A 26,007-nucleotide genomic window follows, 5' to 3' on the forward strand; every position below is an offset into this window, starting at 1 on the left:
GGTCGCTTTTCAGTTTTCCCGGGAACGTCAGAGCCTCTTCGTCTTTGATTTGCATAAGGGCTTGATCTATCGGGGCTGTTAGCGGAGTGAAGCTTGTGAACCTTCCCCCTAGGGGCTTAGGGCGCCTTTCGTCCCTTCGGTCTCCTATTCTTGCCTTCTTTCGGCCTTGGTCCTGCCGATTGTCTTCCTGCCTTTCTCTTTTCCTGGGCCTTTCTTCCCGAGCTAACAGTGCATCTTCAGCGTTCATATACTTTGTGGCGCGATAAAGTACCTCCGACATGGTTTTTGGGTCGTTTTTGTATAGGGAAAACAAAAACTTACCCTTCTTCAAGCCATTCGTGAATGCCGCAACAAGTATCTTATCGTCGGCTTCGTCGATCGAGAGTGCCTCTTTGTTGAAGCGGGAGATGTAGGCTCTTAAAGTTTCATCTTCTCGCTGCTTCATACTCATCAAGCAAGCCGTAGACTTCTTGTATCGATGGCCTCCAATGAAGTGTGCGGTAAACTGAGCGCTGAGCTCTTTGAAGGTGCTGATGGAGTTTGGCGTCAGTCGGCTGAACCAAATTCTCGCTGCGTCCTTCAGCGTTGTAGGGAAGGCCCTACACATGATGGCGTCCGCAACTCCTTGAAGGTGCATTAGGGTCATGAAGGTCTCCAGGTGGTCCAGTGGGTCCTTCACCCCGTCATAACTGTCTATCTGTGGCATGCGGAACTTACTTGGTAAAGGGTAGGTGTTGACGGTGGCGGTGAACGGCGAGTCAGTTCGGTTGACAAGGTCGTCAAGGTCGCTTGATACTCGTCCCTTGAGAGCATTCATCATAACCTCCATTTGTTCCTTCATGGCTTGCATCTCTGCGATAACAAGCGGCGGAGTGGTTTCTGCGAGGGAGGGGATGCTTGTGTTTTGTTGTTCTGGTTTGCTCGGGGCGTTGTTGGCCTGGGGTCCTTCCTGGTTTCTTCTGTCGGCGCTGGTTCCTTCTTGATCTGCTCCATGGTTGTTGGGAACCGCATTTTTTGTCTCAGTTGCTCTTCTAGGTCGTGGTTTTGTTTGGTGAGGCGCTCCACGGCGGCGGCGAGTGTCCTCACCTGTCTTTCAAGCGCGGTCGTAGGGGCTTCTTCTTCTTGAACGTCGTTGGTGGTCGCCATTGAGCGAGTGAGTACCATGTAACTCTTCTGTCCGGGAAGCGAAAATGTGCTAAAATGTTTCCCACAGACGGCGCCAACTGATGATGCCGGAAATAATACCACCAGTGAGTCACACGTTCCTCGTACGATTCGTAAATGGCACCTGCACAACGAAAAGGAATAACCTAGCAGGGAGTACCGGTGTGGTACCGGCCAAACACCCTCCGAAGGTTAAGTTAGAATTATTCTCACTGCTCTAGAGTGCTAGAGAAGGTAAATTATGCGTACCTTGGTTTGTGAGGGTGCTTGGGTTTTTATAGTAGCGAGGGCTGCCCCCCTTTTCCTTGGAGTAGAAGTCTTTTCCTTATAGGAGTCTTCTTGGGCGTATTTTACGGGATTCTTTCCATATAGGAGTCCTTAGGTTTCATGAAACGTGGGGAGCAAGTTATATATTTATACACGTAAACGTGTAGAGCAAACATTCCATAGACTGACGCCGTCAGTTTTATGTTATCCCGTCAGTCTATGTTTATCCCGTCAACTTCAGGATGTTCAGCTTTATGTGGAGTTCTCTTGCTTCAAGTCCCCGTCAGCCTTGAAGTAATGCTGACGGCCAAAACATCTCATCACCCTTGTCAAGTTTGTACCGTCAGCTTTGTCAAGTCTGTACCGTCACCTTTGTCTGCCTAATTTTATCCTCATCAACTAAAATAGTTATGATTTCTTAATGTGGTCTTGTCTTTGCCAAACAAATGATTTTTTTTGAGATACTATATGATTTGAAACTTATGGTTTTTGGTCCATAATGATTCTCTTTTTAGTGTAGGCGAGATTAGAATCCAAGTACTTTATTTAATAACAAGAGTCTGTACGAATTGAGTAAATTGAAACCAACCAAACGAAGCTGAATTTAAACGTTGTAAATCCTCTGCAGTAAATTAGCAGTCTTGGACTTTTCTCTTGTGTGCACTTATAAGTCTATCTATGCACAAAATTCTTCTTGTATTATCATTACTCAGTGTTGTGAGAGAGAGAGAGCTGTTAGTGTGCCTTAGAATTTCTTGAGTCGACTACAATTACGTGATTTTCTGATGAAGTAAAACCCTCTGGTAAAATTTCATTGCTTGATAGAAGATGTGGCATGGTTTGAGGCCTCCTGCAAGTATCAGAAAACAAATCTTTAACTCAAAATTTTGAGATATAATGCATTCAAGTATGGTAAGTTATAACAAAATCTTCCCAGTTAATTTTAACCTTTCCGGTGAGAGAGAGCTACAAAATCCTCTTTCATTGTAGCGGTCTTGCAACTGTTCAAGTTGAACTAAAATATTTTGGTAAAGAGATGGATGATAGTTATCCGGAGTCCCTAAAAAGCATTGGACTAGTGTTTGCACAAACTCTTCGACATTTTGCTCGTATACAAGACTGATTCCACACATTTTAAATTTCACAACTTGGACATCGCTTTGAAATTGAGCACAAATGTGACTACAGTGATTCAACTGAAACTACTCTTGTGGTATGTAAAATACCAGAAGTCTTTGTGATGACTCAACAAAAACATCTCTAGAGCGGGGAAAGGCTCCGTAAGGTGCAAGAAGAACTTCATCACTAGCTGAGAGACCAGAAAAGTGAAGAAAAATTGTTGAATCCGGCTTGTAACTTGAACCAACTCATTGCTTGTCCACAGTATAAAAGGCAAATATAGTTAACCCTATCCATGTCGAATTATTATGCAAGTTTGGTGGCAACTCCATTTTTATGTAGGACCCCAAATTTCGATAACTGAACCAGGCTTGGGGAACTGCAACTTCTGGAAAGATATAATCATAGCAGTGGTGTTGTGCTTCTCCCTGAAAATACACAAAAATATGGTCTTCCAATGTTCAATATGTGAGAGAGAAACAAGAGTTGCAAAAAAGGTAATACTTGATGCACATCAGTGTCTCGATTTTAGTTGTTTGCACAATTTTCAGTACATACTAATGTGTAACAATCACTGCCTTGCAAAAATGTGTTGTTTAGGGATGAATAGTAAGTCACCTCATAAAACCTTGAAAGCATTGACTTGAGGGCACTTCTCAGCCTGGGGTTCAGGTCAATTAGGGCATTGGACTGAGTGGATTCCACCTCGTTATCATGACTTAGGGAATTGCCCAAATGACATTTTATGAAATCTTCACTACCTTGACGGAGGGCATCAGTGCTCCTAAAAATTTTATGGCCTAGGTGTCGTACAAATCCTGCCACATCAGGCTCATAGAGTATACGTGCACCACACCCTTTAATCTCAATATCTAGGCTATTGGTTACAATCAATGGCCTAATGCAATTACGTTCATCTAATAGTTCTCTAATCCTCGCATGCGATATGTATAGCCAAAGTCCAAATGAACCAACATAGATTTTTTCTCTAGGGACCATATAGACTAGAGGACGATCTTTAGGACCACCGTCCATGTCCAAATGACAAATAAACTCATGAATATATTTTACATCCGGACCAGAAGAAACCTCTTTTGAATTGTGGACCTCAAAATCAACACATAGGGCGATTCCCCTCCAACTAACATCATACTGATGTAGCGGGATTGCTATAGATGACCCACAATACTGATTTTTGAGCCACTCTGGAATTTCAATTTGATGTAAAACGCTGTAAAATCCTTCACTTTCACGAATTTGATCCTGTAAAATATTAGAAGGCAAAAATAATTAGATGTTTAATGTGTGTGTGTGAGAGAGAGACAGAGAGAGTGAGACCTCAATGTATCTTTGCCACAATGGCTGGAACTGTATATCCAGCGAAGAACCCTCAGTTACCTCATCCTTGAGCATGCTGTCCAGCAAAGAAACCTCAGTAATTTTGTTTTCTTCAACCTCAAGCAAGCTGAGGCAATTAATAATAGTGAATCCTGTTTCACCCAAAGTCCACAAAACAACTTTTTTTGAATAATTTTTCAGTGAAGTACATCCTCGTGCCATTACAAAATTTGTACTTGATGGAAGATATGGCAAGGACTGAAGCTCGCTACAATCATCCAAGCAAAGAAGTTTAAGCTTAGAAAGATGAGAAACGCTATCAGGCAAGCATGTAAAATTGTTTTTACTCAGATTCAGAGACTGCAGTGAGGAAAAGCAACTAAGATCATCAGGAAGTGCTCCATCTGACAAATTGCAGTCACTCAGGTCTAGAGATTTTAAAGACCTTAATCCAAAGAATGACTTAGGCAACAATAGGTTGATGGGCTCTCGTTTAGGATGTCGCGCATTGAATAAACAAAATGTCCATAAAACAAGTGTAGTGCTTACAAAGGCACTCTGATAGTTAGAGTGGCAGCACTAAGAAAGAGAACATAAGAAGCAAAATTGTTCCTTTAAAAGCAACGGGAACACCAATTGAGGATACATTGGGCAAGAACCCAAGCAAATGCGATGCTTTTGGCCGTTGACCCCTGCATCCCGATAGAGTAAGAATTTCAAGAGATGTTAAACTACAAATGACATCAGAAAAACTGGAAAGGGCACTGCAGTCTTTAAGATTCAATAAAGTAAGGCCAGTCAGATGCTTGATTGATGATGGTAGTTCTTTTACGTCAGTCCCGTTCAAATAAAGCTCTGACAAGGATGTCATATTTCTTCCAATCTCTGGAAATTTCTTGAGTCTTGAACAACCAGATAAAATAAAAATTTCAAGAGATTTCAAGTTGATCTCATGTGGAAGGCTCTTAAGGCGTTTGCAGTCTTTTAGATTTAATAAGTCGTCTGAGAGTTCCAATTGACGGGTGAATCTTATACAATCTTGTACAACCTTGCAAAATCAACCTCTCAAGATTTTGAAATCCAATGAAATCAGGAGTACTGATTAAGCTTTGAGAGTAACTTAGGTCAATGAGTTTTAGCTGGCTTAAGTTCTGTGATAAAACCAAAAATAAATATGAAAAACTAAGTGGTCAAGAACTTAATTTATTAAAAAACCAAAGAAAAAAAACTTGCATTAGTGAAAATCTTACCCTAAATCCTTTTGGTAGTTGCTCAATGCAGCTACAAGGCATAATAAGTTCAACAAGATTATTTGGTTGAAAACTCCTTGGCATGGATTTCAAAGGATAATCATGCCATTCGATCAATTGTAGCTCATTAGAAAGATAAGTGAGGCCTTTAGGAAGAAGCACATCGTGGATTTTAAATAACCTTAGTCTTGTCATCTCTGAGAAGGCATTGGCATTCAAGTCTTCTTTATGTGGAGGCGAGTTTAGAATCAAGCTCTCAACATTTTTTGTTCCCTCACTACAACAAATTTGACTTTTTTCAAGGGTCAAAACCCTTAAAAAAAGTATTAAAAACCCTTGAAAAATTTTATTTTAAAAGTCCAATTGACCCTTGATAACCTTCGAAATATATACCGTCGAAAAAGAAATTTTAACGGCCTTCGTGGCCCTTAAAATAAGTTCTCTAATCTTATTTTGAGGGTAAAGAGACCCTTAAATAACCTTTTACCAAGGTTTAAAAAAATTATATCTACAACCCTTGATAAATAAGGTTATTTAATGGGTTTCTTGACCCTCAAAACAAGATTTTATTTTATTTAAAAAAAAAAAAAAAAACCACAATCATGCACAAACATTTATATATATATATAAATATAAATATATATATATATATATATATATTTATATATACATACACAAAAATTCATAATTGTATGAATTTATATGATACCAAAAGTAAGATTAACCCGATCAATATTTATATGATCTAATTCAATAGTCAACAGGGGCAAGAGTTTTAAAATGTAAAAACAAGGTTCTCTGCACAATCTGACATGGTAGTAGGTGAACAGAACAAATCCTAATACATCCTAAAAATCGGTTACATGCACAGCTTTATATACGTGTCCCTTCCCAAATTCTAAATTCTTCACATGTTTCCTTATATCAGCAACCCAAATTAACAGCAAAGCCACCTGAAAAAAAAAACAAAAATGGAAATTTCAAAATCAGACTAAAGGAACAGAATATCACAACATTGAACTTTCAACAGATAAATCAGATATACATCAGTACTAGACTTATCCATATATATAATCATTTGAGAAGCCTGCCAAATCATGGAAATGTGCCAACCAAAGCATGCCAATGAAAAGATTAAGTCATGCATATTATTATTTGACTTGCTGTTAACAATAGCAATCTAGTACGCATTTTGTTCAAGCAATCAGTTAGATGTTATATAAATCAGTTAAGGATTGCAAAAGCAAACTAGTACCAACAGCTCAACAAGTCATTCCAAATTTATCCAATAGTACTAAAACACTTACTAGCTTGAGATGATCTTCATACCTTAGTGATCACTACTAGATTGGGCTGATTGTGAGGTGATACAACTCAACAGAGCAACAAAAATTTGTAATGATAAAAGCAATAATGAATTGATCCATAGTAGCTTTCAGACTAACCCATTACCTATATTCTCACACTACCAAGAAAATTATTATAGATCAAGTGCATAAAACTTGAAAAGTGGAGACGAAAGCTATATTCTTTCAAATAGCAAGAGCTCAAAGTTTTCCTCGACTTATTTCTATAAATCAAAAATCTGTAAAATGCAAGTTTAGGTTATGAAATTTAATCATTGTCTATTAGGTGACAACATATTGGTTCCACTTTCTTATTAATATCACTTAGTACAACGAGGAAACAAATTCAGTTGGAACAATATTTCACGGAAGCTTTCAAAAGGGAGAACAACATATAGCATGTGCAGGTATTTTTGTATGAAACACACTAATAAAGAAGTTAGGGAAAAAACACATTAAGAGAGAAATTGGAATACAACCTTTGCAGATGAAACACAAGTAAACTCAGGAATGGAGCATGTGACGTTGCTCATTAGCTTGCAAGTTGCTGCCCAAACAGATAGAGCTTAGAGAATATTCACAAAATATTCAATTATGAGATAAAATACTATTGTAGTAACATGGAGAAAGAAGAAAATGTTTAATTTACAGTGAAAATTGACTCGTGTTTAAGTACAAAAAAAGCAGGAAACTTTCAGGTTCACAACCCCACACAAAGGTTATCGCAGGTTAGTCATTCCTCTTTCTGTCACACTTTTCATTTTGAATTTCTGGTAGTTGCCTATTATCTGTTAGGGGGAATAAAGCCATAGCAAATCCGACCAATAGCAAGCTAAATCATGGAAATGTGCCAACCAAAGCATGCCAGTGAAAAGATTAAGTCATGCATATTATTATTTGACTTGCTGTTAACAATAGCAATCCAATACGCATTTTGTTCCAGCAATCAGTTAGACGTTATATAAATCAGATAAGGATTGCAAAAGCAAACTAAAACAGTGACTAGCTTGAGATGATCTTCATACCTTAGTGATCACTACTAGATTGGGCTGATTGCAAGGTGATACAACTCACCATTTGCATCATCATATTGTCATAATGTGCTCTTTGTGCTGCCATTTGACTAGCTTGTTGTTCCTCAAAATGTCTTCTTTGTTCTGCCATTTGAATAGCTTGTTGTTCAAGCATACTTTTGAAGTGCTTTACTTCTTCTTTGAACTCTGCATCAGCCTCTATTCGTTTTTGTTCAGATTCTAAGCATTTCTGTTCAGATTCTTGGAGTCGCTTCTCAAGATCATACATTCTAGATGAGAAGGAACCCCATAACTTGGTAGGAGTGACTCCAGCCCCATAGCTCTAAGGATATGATACAAGAGGAACCAGAAACAATCTAATAAAAAGTATCAACTAGTTTAACGTATAAAGTCAGGCATTCCATAATTTCTAACAAACTGTAATGTTAGGGTCTAGCATTCCATAATTTCTCCCTAGGCCTCTAGATTATGATAAAAGCAATATATACATTGGATAGAAAAAAGTAAAACAGTTACTGCCGTCCCTGGTTGCCACCTATGTCAAATGACTAAAGTCAATAAACAACAGGACTCATATCTCCATGCAACACATTACAAAGAATTCGCATTGTTTGGTGTCAGATCATTCGTACACTAGTCTCCAACACACATACTCACGTGGGACCCACATAGTAGAAAGCTCAAAACCTCAAAATTGTTTATCCTGAGACTATACAGAAAGCTCCATTTGATTATCACTCTATAAAAATTTAAGGGAGGAAAATCCAACTTCAACAAATTTCAAGGACAAAATGTAATCTTTCCACAATAATAAAAAATCAAGAAGATTTTATTGAAATAGCAGAAACCATATGAATTACACTGAAAACTTGAGGAGCAGAGCCTAAAACAAAATAACTAGCCAGCTTATTTAATAAAGACCAAGTTGCTAAGCAGTGGGCTGCACCATTTGCTTCTCTTTAAACCCAGTCAAACACCATGCTAAATTGTTAACACATAATTCATCAAACAAAAATTCTATATATAACAAAACTACGCAACAATAATTTCATTATCCATCTCTTGTGTGTGCGTGATTGTTTCTTTAAAAAAAAAAAAAAAAAACTAGTGACAGTAACAACACAAATTCAAACACCATGCTAAATTGTTAAATTCAAACACCATGATTCAGAAACAGGGCCAAAATTCTAAGAAATTTGAAAACTAGACAAAAACAAGATGGTTAATATCTGATGCACCAACTTAGTTGCATAAATCATTATTTAATATAATTTCTCAGCACTCTGCAGCTTTTATTTATCAATCTCAATACACCTAAAACGATTTCCAAATTTAGATTTTGACTTCATTCATTTTGCACTGGAAATACATTCCCAATAGAAGAAAAGTTATGTTGCATCAACACATCTTATAAACAAACACAAGCTAATATTCAGTCTCTACTCTATCATCACCAAGAACTTTATCAACTAATATTTTTCCAATGATTAAAACCTTATGTCAGCAAGAACTCAGATTGTCAAATTGATCATTTTAAATTGTTGGGATAACTCACCTGCCCAAACAATGCGCTGATAGAAGTTGTAGCAAGTCCAAGTAAGCTGCAAAAGAAGAAATAATAGAATCTAGTCAACTGCCAAAAGAGTGAACAAAAAGGTAACAGTCTGATGCTTTCAGTAAGTAAAGGTAACACAGAATGAATTCACCTAACTATTATTAAAAGAGTGATAAGCATCCACAATATTAAGTGGAAAGACGATCTGCTGTCTAACCCACTCGGTAGACTTATTCAGTCCATTCCACAGCACAATCATAATTCCAGGAAGGTAAAAGAAACAGTATTTTATATGAGACAATAACATTGTCCTATTTCCTACTTCAAATAGGACACTCTACTGCAATATATAAGTGAATTTGGCTAGAAGCAACCATAGCAATAGCACATAGCAATCTCTCTAGTAAATTTACAATTAATGAAAAGTGAGAACAATAGTTTATCAAGACTATCCACTATCATGTCAGGTATACAACTGTCTTATGCACATAAAAGCAAGCAGACTCACCATACAGCAGAAAAAAAAATTGATAAAAAGGCATGCTATTTATATAGCTTTGCTGTTGCACTTTTTACTTAACCCTAAATAAATAAAGGAGAATTGTTACCTTTTTGCTATATTTAAAATCACGTTTGGGAAGAAAATGCAGAGGCAGGTTGAAAGAACAGGATTGGAACCAGATCTAGCACCCTTTGAGATCAGCGTTTGAATAGCCTGTCAAACAGAAATATTTATAATTCTATTGGAGCCCATCCTTTTCAACCATAAAATATGAACCAAAGCACTGGAAAAAAAAAATAAACAAGAAATAAAACTAAATTTGCCTCAACCATTCTGTTATCTAAACAAAAAATTGTCCATTCCAAATTACCATCAAAAGAAAAACCGATAGCATTTCAATAAACCCATCATCCCAAACACAATGTTTAAAATAGTAAATTACAAATTAAGGTCCTCTGAGTCTCCAAAGTTTTAGGGTAACTCCATTCTGGAATTGTTAAAATACTACTATTTCACTATAAACCCAAGTAAGCTTTAAGCACTACTAATATTCCTCTACTACTAAACACAAATTCCCAATAGCTAACAATGATACCTAGTAGATACATACAGTTCAAAGTCAACACTCACCACCAAAGCCAACAAGTTGGACGATGCAGATTGAAATAAACACACACACACGGAGAGAAAGAAAACTAAATTTGAATACACAAACACAATAAATCAAGTCTTAGAGAGTGTCTAAAAAAACTCAATCAATATTTGTATGAAAACTGTAAAGGAAACAGAGATTATGATTTGAAATCGAATAATGAAATTGCAAAGGTCGAACAATTAGAAATCGAAATAGGGAAATCGATGATGAGCTCAGTTTTTTGAGAAATGTGAAACGAAAATCATGGGGAAATCAATGAAAAGGTGTGGGTAAACCAAAAAAACAAAAAAATCAAGACGAAATTAGGGTTTGTGATTCGTACCTAACCAGAGCTGAGAAACACAACGCCAAGAGAGAGGAAGAGTCACAAAACCGAGATCGTACCTAATCGATGATCGTCGAGCTCTATGAGATTTCCATGATCGTTGAGCTCTATGAGATCTCCATGCGCTCTGTGAGATTTCTCAGTTTCAGGCTTTCAATGAAAGAGTGATAAGAGCTGTGTGTTTGTTGGTTACGTTTGGGCTATATTTTTAAATTTTGTTGGGCTTTTTCAAGGGATGAAAATTTTGTTGTGGGCTTTTTTCAAGGGCTGAAAATTTTGTAATTTTTTATCAAGGGTTGTGGGCTGAAAAAACTGACGCGTTTTTTTTTTTCACATATATTTCAAGGGTGTTTTAATTTATTTTGAGGGTCTAAATAACTTTTGAAATAAAGTTAAGTAACATATCCTACCGCATTTGTATTTATAGGTTGTATCCACAGATTTTAGTAAACCCTCGATAAAAGAGGGTTGAAATAACTAAAGTTTGTTGTAGTGCCTAGTAACCAAGAACAGTGAAATTAGTATAGAAAATGTAGAAAATTGTATAAATATATATACTTCCCTAAGCTTATGTATATATACAAATCCACTTACAATATTGTTCTTCAATACAGAAAAGATATCCTTATGATGCCACAACCTATTGCGTAATCCAGGCTCTTGAGGTGCTTCACGATGAACAATTTCCCTACCCATTTGTTGTAGCAAATCATGCATGCATTCCCCCCCCCCCCCCCCCCCCCCACAATGGTAATGAGAGATTTTTCCTTTAGGATTTGTATATGTATGCAGTAACTTGAAATTCCTAGAATATCTACAACTCTTTTTTTGTCCATTCCTTTGAAAAAAAGGGCAATATCCAAAAATGATCCTTGAACCTTATGCTGCAACCCCTTATAACTAATTGCAAGTCTATTCACAATTTCTTCATTAGGATTTTCATTCAGCTGATCTAGGAAATTTTTCTATACAAGTTTTTCTTTATGAAACAAGGAGGAACCAAAAACTTCAAGAGCTAAAGGAAGTCCTTTAGCATACTTCAACGATACAAAAATCCTCAAAACCTCTTTTAGGATGGGGTTGGTTGAAGGCTTTTTGACTAAAGAGCTCTAATGCTTTCTCATTGTCAAGTCTTTTTGCCTCATACATATCATTCACTTCATGTGTTGTCAACAACTGTTTGTCTCTACTTGTTATAATGATTCTACTCCCAGGACCAAACCAATCACGGCTTCCTACAAGTGCATCCAGTTGGTCTTTTTTATTCACATTATCAAGAATAATAAGAACCTTTCTATGATGGAGCCTTTGCCTTAGAATCTTCTTTTCTTCACCAACACTCGTTATACTTAATTCTCTATCACTCAAGATGTTAGAAAGAAGGCATTTTTGTAAAGGAACAAGATCATCATTTCTTGTTTCCTTAACAAAACCAATACGAATAAAGCTTTTGGAGTCAAATTGAGTAGATATTTTACAATAAATGACTTCTGCTAGAGTTGATTTACCAATCCCTCCCGGCCCCCAAATCCCTATAAGGCGAATATCATCCAACCCCGCATTTAATAAATCCATCATTTCCTTCACACTAGATTCTATTCCAACAAGATCCTTTGAAACACTTAACAATTCACCATACAATTCACTATGTATACCTCCCACAATGTTCTGGATTATTATTGATTTTGGCTTGTAAAAAAGACAAAAATAATAATTTTGATGAGATAGTGGCAATTGTGAGAGACAAAACGTTCAATAATTTTACTATGGTTTGCTTTAATAGAGAAATGAGAACTCTAAAACCCCTCCCCTAGGTGGAGTTCAAATTTGTCATCCGGGAAGGGGTGAGATTTAAATTTCAAATCTCTCTCTCTCTCACCATTGTGCACCGTTGACATGATGGTTACTCTACAAGTATAAGTTCTTGTAAGTTAGAGGGGGGCAAGGGTCAGAGTTCAAGTATCTAGGAGGAAGCTTCATACTTATATACTAAGGATGTATTTGTTTGGAGGTGAAATAAGGTAGATGGAAAACTTTGAAGAGAAAATTGGAAGGAAATTTTTTTTGAAGTGTGTTTGGTTGGGTGAGAAGGAAAAAAAAAATGGTGAAACTCAGGAATTTTCTCTCCAAACCTATCAAAAAAATTTCTCCCTAAAATGGGGAGAAAATTGAAGGGAGAAATTGGGCATCATTTTTGGATGAAAATGCCCATGTGTAGTTGCACAAGGGCTTTGTACACGTTGCTCTTCTTCACTTTTAACTTCATCCACATTGCTCTTGTTCATTTTTTTTCTTTTTTCTTTCGATTTACTGGGCAGGCTTCGTCCAGTGCTCATATATATATATATATATATATATTGCTTTCTTTTGTTTTTTTTTTGTTTTTGATTTTATTTGATTTGTTTAGATGTGATTTTTTTTTTTGGACAAGATTTTTATTTTTTAATAAATTTAGGTGATTGATTTTTATTTTTTGATTGTTTATCACTTTTTTTTGTTTTAATTGAGTATTATTTTTTAATAAGGGTATATGTGTAAATTTATACAAACTCACTTTTTCCATCCCTCCACTTTTCCACTTCTAACCAAACAAAAATGAGGGAAATTAAAATATTTTTTTTCCTCCCATTTTTCCACTATTTTCTATTATCCCACTTTTCCACCCTTCCAACCAAACAGACCTTTAGATTAGGCCAAAATATGATTTCTATCTCAAAACCAAAAAAATAAATAATTAAATTAAAAAATCTCTCTATCTCTCTAGGGTCAAGTTCACGTTACATATGATGTAACTCTTTGTGATAATACACCGCTCAATATATATATATACACACTAAAAAATAAGTACTTTGACAAATTAATTGTTGGATTACATTACTTTGTTATATTTTCCACACTTGTAAAATATCAAAATGATCAATAGAACAAGGTGAAAAGGGCAATGGGTTAATTTTGGTGGATTTTTCTAATCCGACCCGAACCTAATAGTAAGGATTTGGAGTGCCTTTTTTTTTTTTTTTTTTTTTTTTTTTTTTTTTTTTTTTTTTTTTTAAAGACTTAACTCAACCAATTCATGGTAAAATAAATAAATAAAACAAGTTTAAGTCTTTCAAACAAAATTTAATAAGGTTTGATAAAGATAGTTAATTTATTTAAGGTAAAACTTTAGTAAAGTATCAAGTGTCTCACTAATTATTATTAAGATAATTTCAATTTATTTACACATAATTTTAATCAAGTCATGCATAGCACTAGCATATTATGATACTACTAGTATATAACTATATATCAAAGATTCAAAGGAAGTCGTTTAACTTTAATTTACCTTATAATATTATGACTCATAAGCTTTTGATGTCTCACAATTTTGCATATCATTATTTTAGGTTATATTTTTTACTTTGAATTTAATTCTATATTTAAGCTCTCCATTAAAATCTTGATACATCATATTTTTTTTAAGGAAAAATTATCAGGCACTCTCAGAGTATGTTGACATGATGTTCCCTCTCATATTCATGGTGGATTTTACCATTAATTTAATTAATAAGAACTACCAGAAATGTAGGAGAGAATCATGTCCTTATATTTTGAGAATATTTAATAACTACTTTAAAAAAAAAATTAGATATATACTTCCTTATACAAACCCAAACATAATATATAAAATGCCACATGCTAAAATATGAAATTTCATATACAAACACAAACATAATAGCCAACGGGGGCTTGGTTGAGTTGGTAAGGTTCGTGCGCCACACCTAGGTTTGAATCCCGCTGCCCGCAGGAATCCGTTGGTGGGCATCCCTAGTGGGGTAACTCCCCACATAGTGATATAGGTGGACCCCCGAGATCGGGCTACCCTGTCCGAGGCCATTTGGCGCCCTGCCCGGGGGTGTAATATCGCCATAAAGGCCCCTATTTTTGTTTCTAAAAAAAAAAAAAAACACAAACATAATAAATATCTATTACTATTTACCATAATATTCTATATTTAGACAAAAATAAAATAGAAAAAAAAAATCATCTTAAGCCAATAATAATATATATCGAGTGAATCGATATAAAATTCAAATTTTAAGGTAAGAACCTTGTAGCTTAATTGGCACCTCCACACGTGTAAAGTCTTTGCCTGCTTAGGGAGATGTCAATTTTATTTTAATTATCTCAAAAAAAAAATCAAATCAAATTATCATTTTTCTAAAAAATGATAATAATAATTAAAATTTTAAGTTTCTTATGCTCTGTTTGGTTCGCTGTACAATGTTTTACGGAAAAATATTTTCACCCTTGTAAAGAAATAAATTATATATATTAAGAACTTTACATCCCGAAAAATGTATTCCCGGTAGAAAGACGGCAACCAAATCATGGGGGTTTTGTTCCCATTCGAAAAAGAGACAGAAATCTCATTCTCAAGAGAGACAATCGAGGGAAGGAAAATAAATATATAAATAAAAGAGTTTCCCGAATTAGAAAATTCAAAGTCTTCAAATTTGTGGATCTAGATCCGTATGAAATCACCGATGGATTCACCAAATGTTTTTTCTAGGACCTAAAGAAACCATTCCTAATAAAAATAAAAATAAATTCTATTTCTTCGATTAGTAATTACATAAATTGCCCACTTCTCTCAATGCAGCCCTCCATTTCTGAATCTTCTCCTCATCGACCCTGGCATGTTTGTCAAACACTTTTGCAAATGGCCCTGTCTGGTTTTGTACGTGGGAGGGATCTACGTGGTAAAAGACGGGCAGCACTGTTAGTCCCGTCTTTTGTGTGTTGTCAACAATTTTGGCAAGTTCATCCAAGCACCACTTCGAATCAACATAGTTTCTTGAGAGAACAACAATTGCATACTGGGATTCTTCTATTGCTTTCATGAGTTCTCCTCGTCTGAGTTTTTCGTCATCCCCAAATACGTGAATGCTTTTCTGCCTCAACGCCTCATATAAATGGTTTGTAAAACCATCTTGGGTTTGCTCACCTTGGAAACTGAGGTAAACCTCGTATTTCCTTCCAGATGTTGATGAAGAAGATGATGATGATGAAGAGGAGGAGGAGCAGGCTCTTTCAGAAGTAATAGAAGCCATTGGAAACTAACTGACTAGCTTGTTTGTGGAAAAGTTTCAAAAAGAGTTGCAGATAAAAAAAAATGGAAATGGATATAACATAGCCATGAGAGCTTTCTGTATCAAGGCTTGGGCTAACATTCAAACATTAGGTCACCGTTGACTAGTAGGAGAAGCATGATGCATATAGTGAGCGTGAGCATTTGGGTTGGGCTGAAAGTGGCTGAAAGTGGCGTTGCGGGACCCGAGAATTAAGCTACCTGCCATAGGGTATGTTTGGATAAGATGATTTTAAGGAAGATGGAAAAAGAAGATAAGAAAATAGAAGGGAAAATGAGAAATATGATTTTGGTTGTGAGAAAGAGAGAGAGAGATAAATAGTGGGGCTCTTCTCTCCGGGCCACCAAAATTCAATCTTTCTAAAATTGAGAGAAGTAAATGTAAAACTTTGAACTAAAATGCCCACTACCTATGTTGTCAACGTTTTTAATTTATTTATTTATTTTTTAATGAAGTGCTCATTCATATTTTTTATAATAAAAATGTAAAAAGTATTTTTTTTTTTAATTTTATCTAATAGGGACATGACTGTAAATTTATATAAATTACATTTTCTATTATTCCATTTTTCTTCTCAACCAAACAAAAAAAAAAAATCATCTCTCTATTATGGAAGCTCAAGAAAAGGGGCCAAAAGGAGAAGGTGCACCAAGCTATGGATGTTCGGTTCCCTCTCAATTCTTCTTTTTTTGGTTTCACACATTTGGGGCATGGCGATGTGTTTATGTATACATGTGCTTCTAGGGTGAGGTGTGTGTGAGTCTTTTTTCTTATTTTTATTTTAAGATGTCGTCACCAACCATTGGTTTAAAGTGTGGTTGGTAACCTATTTGTCTAATTCATTTTAGTTACCTAATTAACTAAAAACCTATTTGGGGGTAGTTAATTAATTGAAGTAAACTAAAGTTTCAAACCAAAGATTCTTGGACTCGAAAGTTCAGTTAAGGTGGGAAATGTGTTAAGCACCCTACACTGCCTATCCAAAGGATAGTACCTCATTCTAATTTTAATTCTAATGTTAACATTTTAGAGAAAATAAATTAAATACTTGCCATTTGATTTTTGAAAAGGTTTTGTTCAAAAATCTGTATACAAATTGATGATGCACAAAATCGTCAATGAGTTGATTGTCCACACACGCACTAATTAGGATACCTAAGAAATAAGAGAACAAAGAACCTACAGAGAGCACCGGTGGAATGCCAGCCAAAGACCCTCCAAAGGTTAAGTTAGTGATCGAAGAATCTCCAAGAACTCAAAAGTGTGGGAGCTAGGAAATTTCACATCCCTTAGGGGAGAGGAGGCTTGGTGTTTATATAGTAGTGTAGAGCTGACCAAGATCCCTTAAAGGTAGGGGTTTCCTTGTAGAGAAGATCTGGAGTTAAGGCTTTGAGATCTTAGGGCTCCTCTATCCATACTAGGAAGATATGAACGTGTAGTAGAGACTTTGAGTGTGGTGTGCAAGGTATTTCCATATAGAGACACATGAGTGGAGAACACTCAAGGGTTTGTAGGACCCAGCATGCTTAACTATCGGTATGCAAATTACTCATCAGTGTGGAGATGGAGGAGGTGCAAACCATCTGTCGAGAGCAGATGCACGATCCCTGACAGATCCCTAGAGACCGATGGGTCTTCTAGGAGAGCATGGACGTGAAGGGTGGTGCTTATACCAGGTTTTCAACCCCGATAGGTCTTAGAGTTAGAAAATTTCTTATGGGCCAAAAATACCCTTATTAGCTACCCCCTATTCCGTTATTCGACGGAATAGCCAACGGATCACGGAGTATATTGAGATATTTATGGTCATTAATTGTCTTGTCGAGGGGTTCGTGCCATCTATTGGGGTAAAAATGTCTTTTGCAGAGGCAAGGTGACATGTAGTGATTCTTGATTGGGCAACTCGAATTGTAGCGACTCTTTGTTTCTTGTGGTCCTTCATCCTATAAATAGTTCAATGCCATTTTAGAGCATCCACACCGGTGGGTGCAAAATACAAAAATGTGCAAAAATTTGCACAATATAGCATAAAATAGACCTGCATCAGTGCTTGTAAAACTTTGCATATATGCAAAATTGCTACAGTAACTATATATATATGCACGATTACTGTAGCTTTGTATATGATTTTTTTTCTCTCTCCTCTCCCTTGCCTTGTCAGACTCTCTCTCACCCTCTCTTCAATATCAAGAAGAAGAAGAAGAAGACAACCTCAACATCCGCCCAACATCACAACCGACCACCATCCAAACACCACCAACATCCACCCACCATCACAACTAACGAACCACCACCACCACCACAGCCAACCCATTACAACATCAATTTAATCCAAACACAATCAACCCAAAATTAATGAAAAATCATCACAAACCCAATTTAAAATCAACTCAAACTAAAACACCAAAAAACTCATTTGGCAAAATACAAATCAACCCAAAACCCAAGCCACAGCTACCATGGAATGCTTGCCGCCGCAATGAGAGAGAAAGTGTGAGAGAGTGTGAGTGTATTGAGCCATGGAGGCTTGGTAGAGAGAAATTTTTTTTTTTTTTCGGATTTGAAGAGAGCACCGGTTTGATAGAGAGAGATGGGGGGAGAAAGACAAATAATTTTTTTTTAGAAATGAAAAAGAATAGCAAAAGAAAAACAAGAAGAAGATGCTAAAGAAGAAAAAACGTAGAGGAAGAAAGAAGGAGAAGAAGAAAGAAGAAGGAAGAAGAAGGAGAAAAAGTGAAAGAAAGAGAGAGTGTTCAAGTGGAGTGTGTGTGGGATAAAGTGGTGGGGCCGTGGGTAAGTGAAATAATAAATTAAAAAAAGGTGAGAAAGTAAGTGAAAGAAAGGGAGAGAGTGTTTAGGTGGAGTGTGTGTGGGGTAAAGTGGTGGGGTTGTGGGTAAGTGAAATAATAAATTAAAAAAATGTGAGAAAGTATTATTTAAATAAAAGATGGTGTACTATAAATAATCTGATACGGGTGTTTTTGCAAATTGGTTGTATAAAATAGAAAATGTAGGTTTGTATTGTAAAATAGAAGGAAAATTTTGCACATACTGATGCTAATGCACTTAGCCTCTTATTTACCATTTCTTGCATTCAAGCGCCTAATCCAAAGCTTTTTTCCTTCGTCTGTCTCATTCACTCGTCGCCCTAAGGAGGATCGTCGCTTTTACTCATTCGTCGCTCACTCACCTACAGCTACAACTACGTAAGTTCCTCTTCTTTCCTTGTTGCTTCATTGTTTCATTTTTGTTTTGATAAAAGGTCATTGGTCTTGTGTTTGGGAGATAAGTGTGTAGTATCTCAGTTTTCATTTGTCGCTTGTAGATGAAGGAATGTTAGGAAGTAGTGAAGCGACGAGTGAATGTTCATTGTCCATTCGTTTGGAATCGGGCGATGAAGAGGCCTACCCGTTGGGATATGAGTGTAGACACTTAATTTTGCATCCATAATTTAACCTTGGAAGATGACCAAAATAATCATTCTAAGTACCCAAAAATTATAATTGTATTTCATGCATTAAATCATTCATCACATAACATAAAAATGACCTTGAGATTCTAACGATCACAATGGTATGTCCAGTTACCAAATCGGACCGTTGGATTGAAAGATATCACGAGATCAAGTTTTCACGGTCTGCATGCATTTCATTTGGGTGGAACTGATCACATGTAATTAATTGAAATTAATTTTGATTGGTTAATAATTAAAATTAATTAAATTAATTTTATTTATTGATTAAGTATTTTCCTTAAAGTGGGATTTGTTGCACAGGATTAAAACAATTAAGCTGATATAATTGAAGACTGTAGATAATTAGGCTTTCGGGATAATTATATTCAAAATAATTCTTTTAAAAATTATAATTATCACTTTGGGATGAATTTTATCATGAAAATAACTCTAAAATTCGTCCAAATACAGTTTTAGACTTGGAAATCACTTCAAAAACGTGCTAGTCAAGTAGCAGATTTCAGATTCACGTTCCATGGCACTTTTGGCATAGTAAAACTCGAAATTCGAACTAGGCTATTTCTGGAAAAGTGGTAGAGAATTGAATTTCCCTTAAGCTACTAATGTTTCAGCTTAATCGGAATTTTGAACAAAGAGATATGATCAAAATACTGAAACGTGTTCAGATTTGAAAAATCAGCTTACTCATATCCAAATCTTTTTTTTTTTTTTTTTTTTTAAGATTTTCCCATAGGTTTTTTGCATATTTTTAAAGCTGATCTGACTTAATTTTTAAGCAATTCTAGCTTATTTTCTAAGCAACTAACCCCTCTATAAATAAAGGAGGCCTCCCAACATTCAGTACCTCTAACCTCTCTCTCTTCCCCTTACATTAAAGAAATTCCTAAAGCAGTGTGAACTCTAAAGTAATCCCTTCTCATAGAGTAAATTCATGCAATCCCTTCTCATAGAGTGAACTCATGCAAGTAAATTCCGAGTCCATAAGCCCTTTTCTTTCTATGTTTTCATAATTCACATGTTTGTTTGCATATATGTCCATGTCTTTCTTTCATGTTTAATATATTCAAATGTTCACATGATTCACGCATAGTAGATCTAATATGGTTTGTGAAGTTCTTCTTATGAATCTATTACTCTTTTCATCAAATCTTTTTTACAACCAAAAAAAAAAAAAAAAGGATCTGAATTTTCTTCTTAAAACCTCATATGTTTTCTTAATAAATAAAGATAGATTTGAATTTTTCATCAAATCTCAGATGTTTTCTCAATAAATAAATAAACAGATCTGGATTTTTCTATCAATTCTCACATTTTCTACAACAATAAAACCAGATCTGAATTCTCTGTCTATCAAACTTTATGTTTTTCTTAAGAATAAAAAACAAATCTAATAAATCACATGTTTTCTCAATAAATAAAAAACAAATCTAGATTTTTCTATCAAATCTCATGTTTTCTACAATAATAAAAAACAAATGTAATATTTTCTATTAAATCACATGTTTTTCTTAACAATAAAAAACAGATTTGGATTTTTCTATCAAATCTCATAATTTTTTTCAAAATAAAAATAGATCTAGAATTTTTCTATTAAATCACATGCTTTTCTTTCAAAATAAAAACAGATCTGGAATTTTTCTATTAAATCACATGCTTTTCTTTCATAATAAAAATTGATTAGGCTTTTTCTCTCAAATCTCATGTTTTTCTTTCATAATAAAAACTGATCTGAAATTTTCTATTAAATCTCATGTTTTTCTTTCATAATAAAAACATATTTGGAATTTTCTCTACAAGTCTCTATGTTCTAATAAAAAAACATATCTAGAATACTTTTTCTAAAAGGTTTCCTCTTGTTCTAAAGAGAATAGATTCATAAAGCTCACTTCATGACTTAATTTTAAATCTATCATTCAAACACATGTTGCATATCATCATTGCATGATAATGGGTACTTAAATGACCATTAGAGTCTAGAAGACCGGATTTTGTCCAGGCAAGATGGGTGCCTAACAGCTTTCCATCCTGTAACCTAGCCCCCGAACCATAGATCTTAGGTTCGTAGAGTAGTCTTTATTGTTGGTAGATTGTAACTAGGAAACAAGGCCATGTAATTCTTTTACTAGATTGTAACTAGGAAACAAAGTCATGTATAGTTTCTTTCTATCAATTGTAATTTTTCAAATAAATAAGAACTCGATGTTATTCATGTATTTTGTATTTTTTCTTATTTTTTTGTAATATATAAAAAATAAGAGGCGACTCCGCATAATCCCAAAAAGAAAGGTGTCGATGCCTATCTCTTTTTTGAGAGCCAGTTCGATTTCTCATAGTGGCGAATCCACTGGGGATGTAGAGGGCTAAGCTTCATATTAGACTTAGGATGATCAATTAAGTACCCTTTTTTGTTTGTATGATATTGTATGAAATATTGTTTGAAATGCCATGTTGTTTGTTTATAGCTTTCTTTTAACTGTAATTGTGCATGCCATGAAACAAAAAATTATGAATGAACCCATTTCAAAAATCTAGTAGTAGTAACCATAGATCACCAATCTTCATTAGATTCGGGTACCCAGTGGTGAACTCACCAACTCATAGCCCAAAGTCACTTGATCATTTCTTGTTGACTGTAAAGGACAAACCATGCCATCTAGATCTACGTTACAAGTTGGGAGGTGTAATGTCTTAGCTATGGGAAACAATAAAACAACAAGCCCACCCTACAAAAGTAATGGCCCATAGATCCTATCCTTAGGCCGGTCCATGTTAAAATTGCATTGCATTTTGTGTTTGTTTGTTTTAATTATTTGGATGATTGAGATGGATGGGGACATAGCTTTGATTGAACCAACCTACCTTTTCATAAAAGAGAATCTGGTTAAGATCAGAGGGAAGAGTTGAAAAAGAACCAAAAAGTGACAGTGAAGCAAGCTCTAGTTCAAGGTTTATTACAGTACTATAGCCATTACGCATAGAAGATACTCCACAACTCCAGCACCACAACCCAGTGTTTAATTCACAAGATAGTCCAAGTGAAAAAAGATTAGAACATTCTATCACCATGGCGGAAGGGAATGAGCATTAGAACACTGAAGAACACATGAGTACCCAAGAGTTACTAAATATTGGTAGCTAGTCAAATCTAGCTGAGAGAGGGTATGAACCTTATGGTTCAACAATTCCAGAATATGAAGAACGACCATGAAGGAGAGAAGACTAACCAAACTTCCCCCATCACAAACATGAAAAGAGGATTAATGAAAAGATGAGCAAGATGGAGGAAATGATCAAAAGGTCAAGAAGGTTGGATAATCTCATAGACTATCATTCACTTTCTCTTTTCCCAGATGTGAGGCTACCCCCCAAGTTCAAGATGCCAATCCTAGATAAGTTCGATGACACCAGTAGCCCCAAATCCCACTTAAAGATGTACAAAAGAGCCATGCAACCCCTAGAAGCTATTGAACAGATGTTAGCCCAAATATTCTAGAATACTTTGATAGGAGCTGCCCTTAGATGGTTCCTCAATGTAGAAGACACCAAAACTCAGAATTGGGAGGACATATGCAAGAAGTTCCACAATCAATACAAGTACAACATAGAGGTGGACATAACAAGAAGGGACCTTGAAACTACAAAGCAAGGCCCCAAAGAATCCTTTTCTTCTTTCATAACCAAATGGAGAGCCAAGGCACCACAAATGATCATGAGACCTAGTGAAGAAGAGCAACTCCAAATGGTGGTGAAGAATTTGATACCCATTTACCACGAGCATCTTTTTGCCCAATACTTCCCTAACTTCAAAGCCTTGATAATAGTTGGTACTCAAGTGGAAGATGCTATCAACAATGGCATGATTAGGGGTGAAGATCTTGTCTCTAAGAAAATAACAACTCCAGAAAGAAGGGTCAATGCTATCAATCCCCAAACATCATCAGTTGCCAAGTCTCGAAGAAATTTTTCAGAACTACACATGACATTAAGTGAAGCCTTGGAGAAACTACAAGCTAAGGGAGTATTGAAGCCATTGGATCCCAAGCCAATACCACATCCCATGCCTAGAGGCTACAACCCTAATGCTCATTGCAAATATCATCAAGGGGGAAGCCACACAATTGACAAGTGTTTTCACTTAAGGCATGACGTTCAAGATCTGATTGACCAACAAGTCATTTCTCCACCTTCATCAGCCAATCATCCTGACTTTGTTTGAATTTCATTTTACAAGTTTTTAGATTGGCTCTTTGGTCTTCTTGTTTATTTAGGATTTGCTTTCTAGTTGGTCTTTTACTCAATAAAATCCATGTTGTGTTTGATGCATTTGGTTTGTCATGTTATTCATATGTAAATTAAAAAAAAAATCCAAATAAAATTCAAAAAAAAAAAATTTCAAAAAAAATATCAGAACTAGGGGCATTGGGTTTTCCTAGTAATCTTTTTCTAAAAACGTATTTGTTCTTTTAAAGACTCCAAGATTTTTCCAAAGCCTTCCTTTCAAAGACTCCAAATTTTTTTCAAAAGCCTTATTTTCAATTGAATAAAAGAAGATCCATTTGACAAAACTTTTCCCAAATCTTGATGCGTAATTGCTCTACCAATCAATTTGTCAATGAGGGATTCAACTTCATTCAATACATGTAAGGACTTTTGCTAAACATTCAAAATATGAGAAGAAAAGGTCCTAAAAGGCAATCAAAGAAATTCATAAATTCACCCAAATTTCCTGAACCACATAAACTTAATCCCAATCTCTAAAGAATTTTTCACATCATTGGGGCATTTATACTTCTATTCCAAGAAAAATTATTAAAGGAGTTTAAGTAACTGTGCCTACAAGTAAGCATCACTAGGGATAGGAGGCCATTTTTGGTAACCCACATTATTCCTTGACACTCATTAGAATAATTATCCATTGCTAGCCAACTTGAGTCTTTAAACAGTTAGCCTATTTTTCAATGAACTCATTAAAAACTTAAACCTTGGGTGGGAAAATTAAGTATGCATGCTTAAATCTCAAGTTAAGGAAGGGTTGATGGATTCAACACCGCTTGGTAAGTTCCTTAATGTAGACAATGTGACAAGTTCAAAAGAAAAAGATGAGGGGTTCATCAAGTTCAGAAAAGAGAGCTCATCAAAGAAAAGGGATAGTTCACTTCATCAAGCTAGGAAGGAAAAAAATCCATCAAAGAGAGAAGGTTTTGAGAAAGCATCAAACTGTGAGAAAAAAGAGATTGTCATCAAGCTAGAAAAGACTTCAACAAAAAGGATGAGAAATAAAAAAGAAGAGAGTGCAAGAATTTTAATCAAGTTATGAGAGGAAAATAATGGTTTATCAAAAGTTACAAGAGACATGAGATTCCATGAAAGATCATTCAAGCTAAGAGGGATGAGCAAAAAAATGAAGATTCATCCGGAGAAGAAATTCGACCAAATTAAGGAAGATGAGGAAAAGAAAAAGTAAGATACATTTCATCAAAAAATGTGTTCAGTCAAGTCAAGAAAATGAAAGTGCATTAGAAAAGATAAAAGGACATCAAATAGAAATGCAAATTCATCCAAAAGGATGACACTTTGTCAAACTGAAAGAAATAGAAAATGTAGTTGATTGAAAGCCAATAGAATTAAAAAAAAAAAAAAAAAGAAAAAAAAAAAAAAGAGCCTTCTAGGCTGAAAACCCGAAAGGGTGGTCTAGGCAAAAATTATGGACAAAAAAAAAAGGAAAAAAGCCTGCTAGGCTAAAAACCTGAAAGGGCGGTCTAGGCAAAAATTGGGGGGGGGGGGGAAGGGGAAAAAGCCTGCTAGGCTAAAAACCTAAAAGGGCAGTCTAGGCAAAAATTAGGGCCTAAAAAAAACCTGCTAGGTTGAAAACCCAAAAGGGCAGTTTCGGTAAAAATTAGGGTAAAAAAAAAAAAACAAAATGAGAGTGAGTGATCTACCACAAGATGGGATGTTGAGAAGACCAAGAAGAGAAATTTGTCAAGCTAAAAAAAAATCAAGACAAACTGAAAGGAAATAATGAAGACCAATGAGAAAATGATGAACATAACAAGGATTTTAGCACAAGAGTCAATGATGGAAGATGTCGAAAACTCTTCCAATGCTTGAATTCAAAGTGTTACATACTTGGGGAAATATCATAAGGGTTTTAAGCCTTTTATAGCCTTCCTTTCAATAACCTGAACCCAATCTACATTACAACCTTTGAATAAAGACCTCCTTGAAGTCCTGCTGATTGGAGGCACACCTACAGTTTTGATAATATTTTCTCTTGGATTAAGAAGGAAAACTGGTCAAGATTGTTAAGCCCCACTGGATGACATCTTTAAAAGGCAAAATTTCTCAAATTCTCAAGTGACATAGAATTTTTTTTTTTCTCTAAGCTTGGAATATTCCCTTTGTTTGCTTCCAACAAAAAAATGACTCTCAAGAGAACTAAATTTCCAAAATCTCAAAAAGTTTCAAATCTTCAAACTTGGGATTTTTCCCTTTCTTGCTTGTTCCCAACATATGTGATTCTCAAGCATTTCATTTCTTTGATTGTCTTCGAAGACTTAATATGAAAATGTTAAAAATGAAGAAGCAAATTTGATTACATGTTTTTAACGATTTCAAATCCTTCCTAGCCAATGAGATCAAGTAACAATTGAGAATTATGATTAGTCAAAGAGGTTGTTCAAAGGATCACCTATTGTTCATTTGAAAAAGATAAAATTTCAAAAAATCTCATTCTACTCTTTTTTTTTTTTTTTTCGGAAAAAAAAAAAAAAAAAAAAAAAAGAGTGACTCATTTTAAAAAAATCATTTTTCTAAACTTTTTTTTTTCAAACTATGTCTAGACCTGA

General features: G+C 35.3%; 3 protein-coding genes and 2 long non-coding RNA genes across 5 annotated transcripts; all 5 read right to left on the bottom strand.

Annotated features, from left to right (window-relative positions):
- Positions 1-2,781: 2,781 nt before the first annotated feature.
- LOC126721296 (disease resistance protein RPS4-like) lies at positions 2,782-4,759 on the bottom strand. The gene is made up of 5 exons (XM_050424351.1): positions 4,522-4,759; positions 4,125-4,292; positions 3,889-4,040; positions 3,169-3,813; positions 2,782-2,978 (listed from the first exon to the last, which is right to left on the bottom strand). Exons 1-5 carry the CDS (start codon positions 4,757-4,759, stop codon positions 2,799-2,801), a joined length of 1,383 nt encoding a protein of 460 aa, XP_050280308.1. The 3' UTR covers positions 2,782-2,798.
- Positions 4,760-4,961: 202 nt separating this feature from the next.
- LOC126720503 (uncharacterized) lies at positions 4,962-11,196 on the bottom strand. Its single transcript, XR_007653463.1, has 3 exons — positions 11,150-11,196; positions 5,139-5,411; positions 4,962-5,039 (listed from the first exon to the last, which is right to left on the bottom strand). It is a non-coding gene; the product is annotated as an uncharacterized LOC126720503 (long non-coding RNA).
- LOC126720502 (uncharacterized) lies at positions 5,984-9,820 on the bottom strand. The gene is made up of 4 exons (XR_007653462.1): positions 9,682-9,820; positions 7,510-7,704; positions 6,964-7,031; positions 5,984-6,091 (listed from the first exon to the last, which is right to left on the bottom strand). It is a non-coding gene; the product is annotated as an uncharacterized LOC126720502 (long non-coding RNA).
- A 388-nt stretch (positions 11,197-11,584) lies between the features above and the next one.
- LOC126721297 (disease resistance protein Roq1-like) lies at positions 11,585-12,130 on the bottom strand. Its single transcript, XM_050424352.1, has one exon. It carries the CDS (start codon positions 12,128-12,130, stop codon positions 11,585-11,587), a length of 546 nt encoding a protein of 181 aa, XP_050280309.1.
- Positions 12,131-15,159: 3,029 nt separating this feature from the next.
- Positions 15,160-15,648, bottom strand: LOC126721298 (TMV resistance protein N-like). The gene has a single exon (XM_050424353.1). The coding sequence runs from the start codon at positions 15,646-15,648 to the stop codon at positions 15,160-15,162; it is 489 nt and encodes a 162-aa protein (XP_050280310.1).
- Positions 15,649-26,007: the final 10,359 nt, after the last annotated feature.

This window comes from Quercus robur, chromosome 4 (assembly GCF_932294415.1).
Source record: "Quercus robur chromosome 4, dhQueRobu3.1, whole genome shotgun sequence".
Classification (NCBI taxonomy): domain Eukaryota; kingdom Viridiplantae; phylum Streptophyta; class Magnoliopsida; order Fagales; family Fagaceae; genus Quercus; species Quercus robur.

What these genes read in the sequence shown, in the direction of transcription:
- LOC126721297 (XM_050424352.1), bottom strand. Translation starts at nt 12,130, where the DNA reads ATGGATTTATTAAATGCGGGGTTGGATGATATTCGCCTTATAGGGATT.
- LOC126721296 (XM_050424351.1), bottom strand. Translation starts at nt 4,759, where the DNA reads ATGACATCCTTGTCAGAGCTTTATTTGAACGGGACTGACGTAAAAGAA. An exon ending in TGTGGCAAAGATACATTGAG is followed by an intron (nt 3,814 to 3,888) that starts GTCTCACTCTCT and finishes AATATTTTACAG; the next exon opens with GATCAAATTCGTGAAAGTGA. An exon ending in TGCTTTCAAGGTTTTATGAG is followed by an intron (nt 2,979 to 3,168) that starts GTGACTTACTAT and finishes GTGTATTTTCAG; the next exon opens with GGAGAAGCACAACACCACTG.
- LOC126721298 (XM_050424353.1), bottom strand. Translation starts at nt 15,648, where the DNA reads ATGGCTTCTATTACTTCTGAAAGAGCCTGCTCCTCCTCCTCTTCATCA.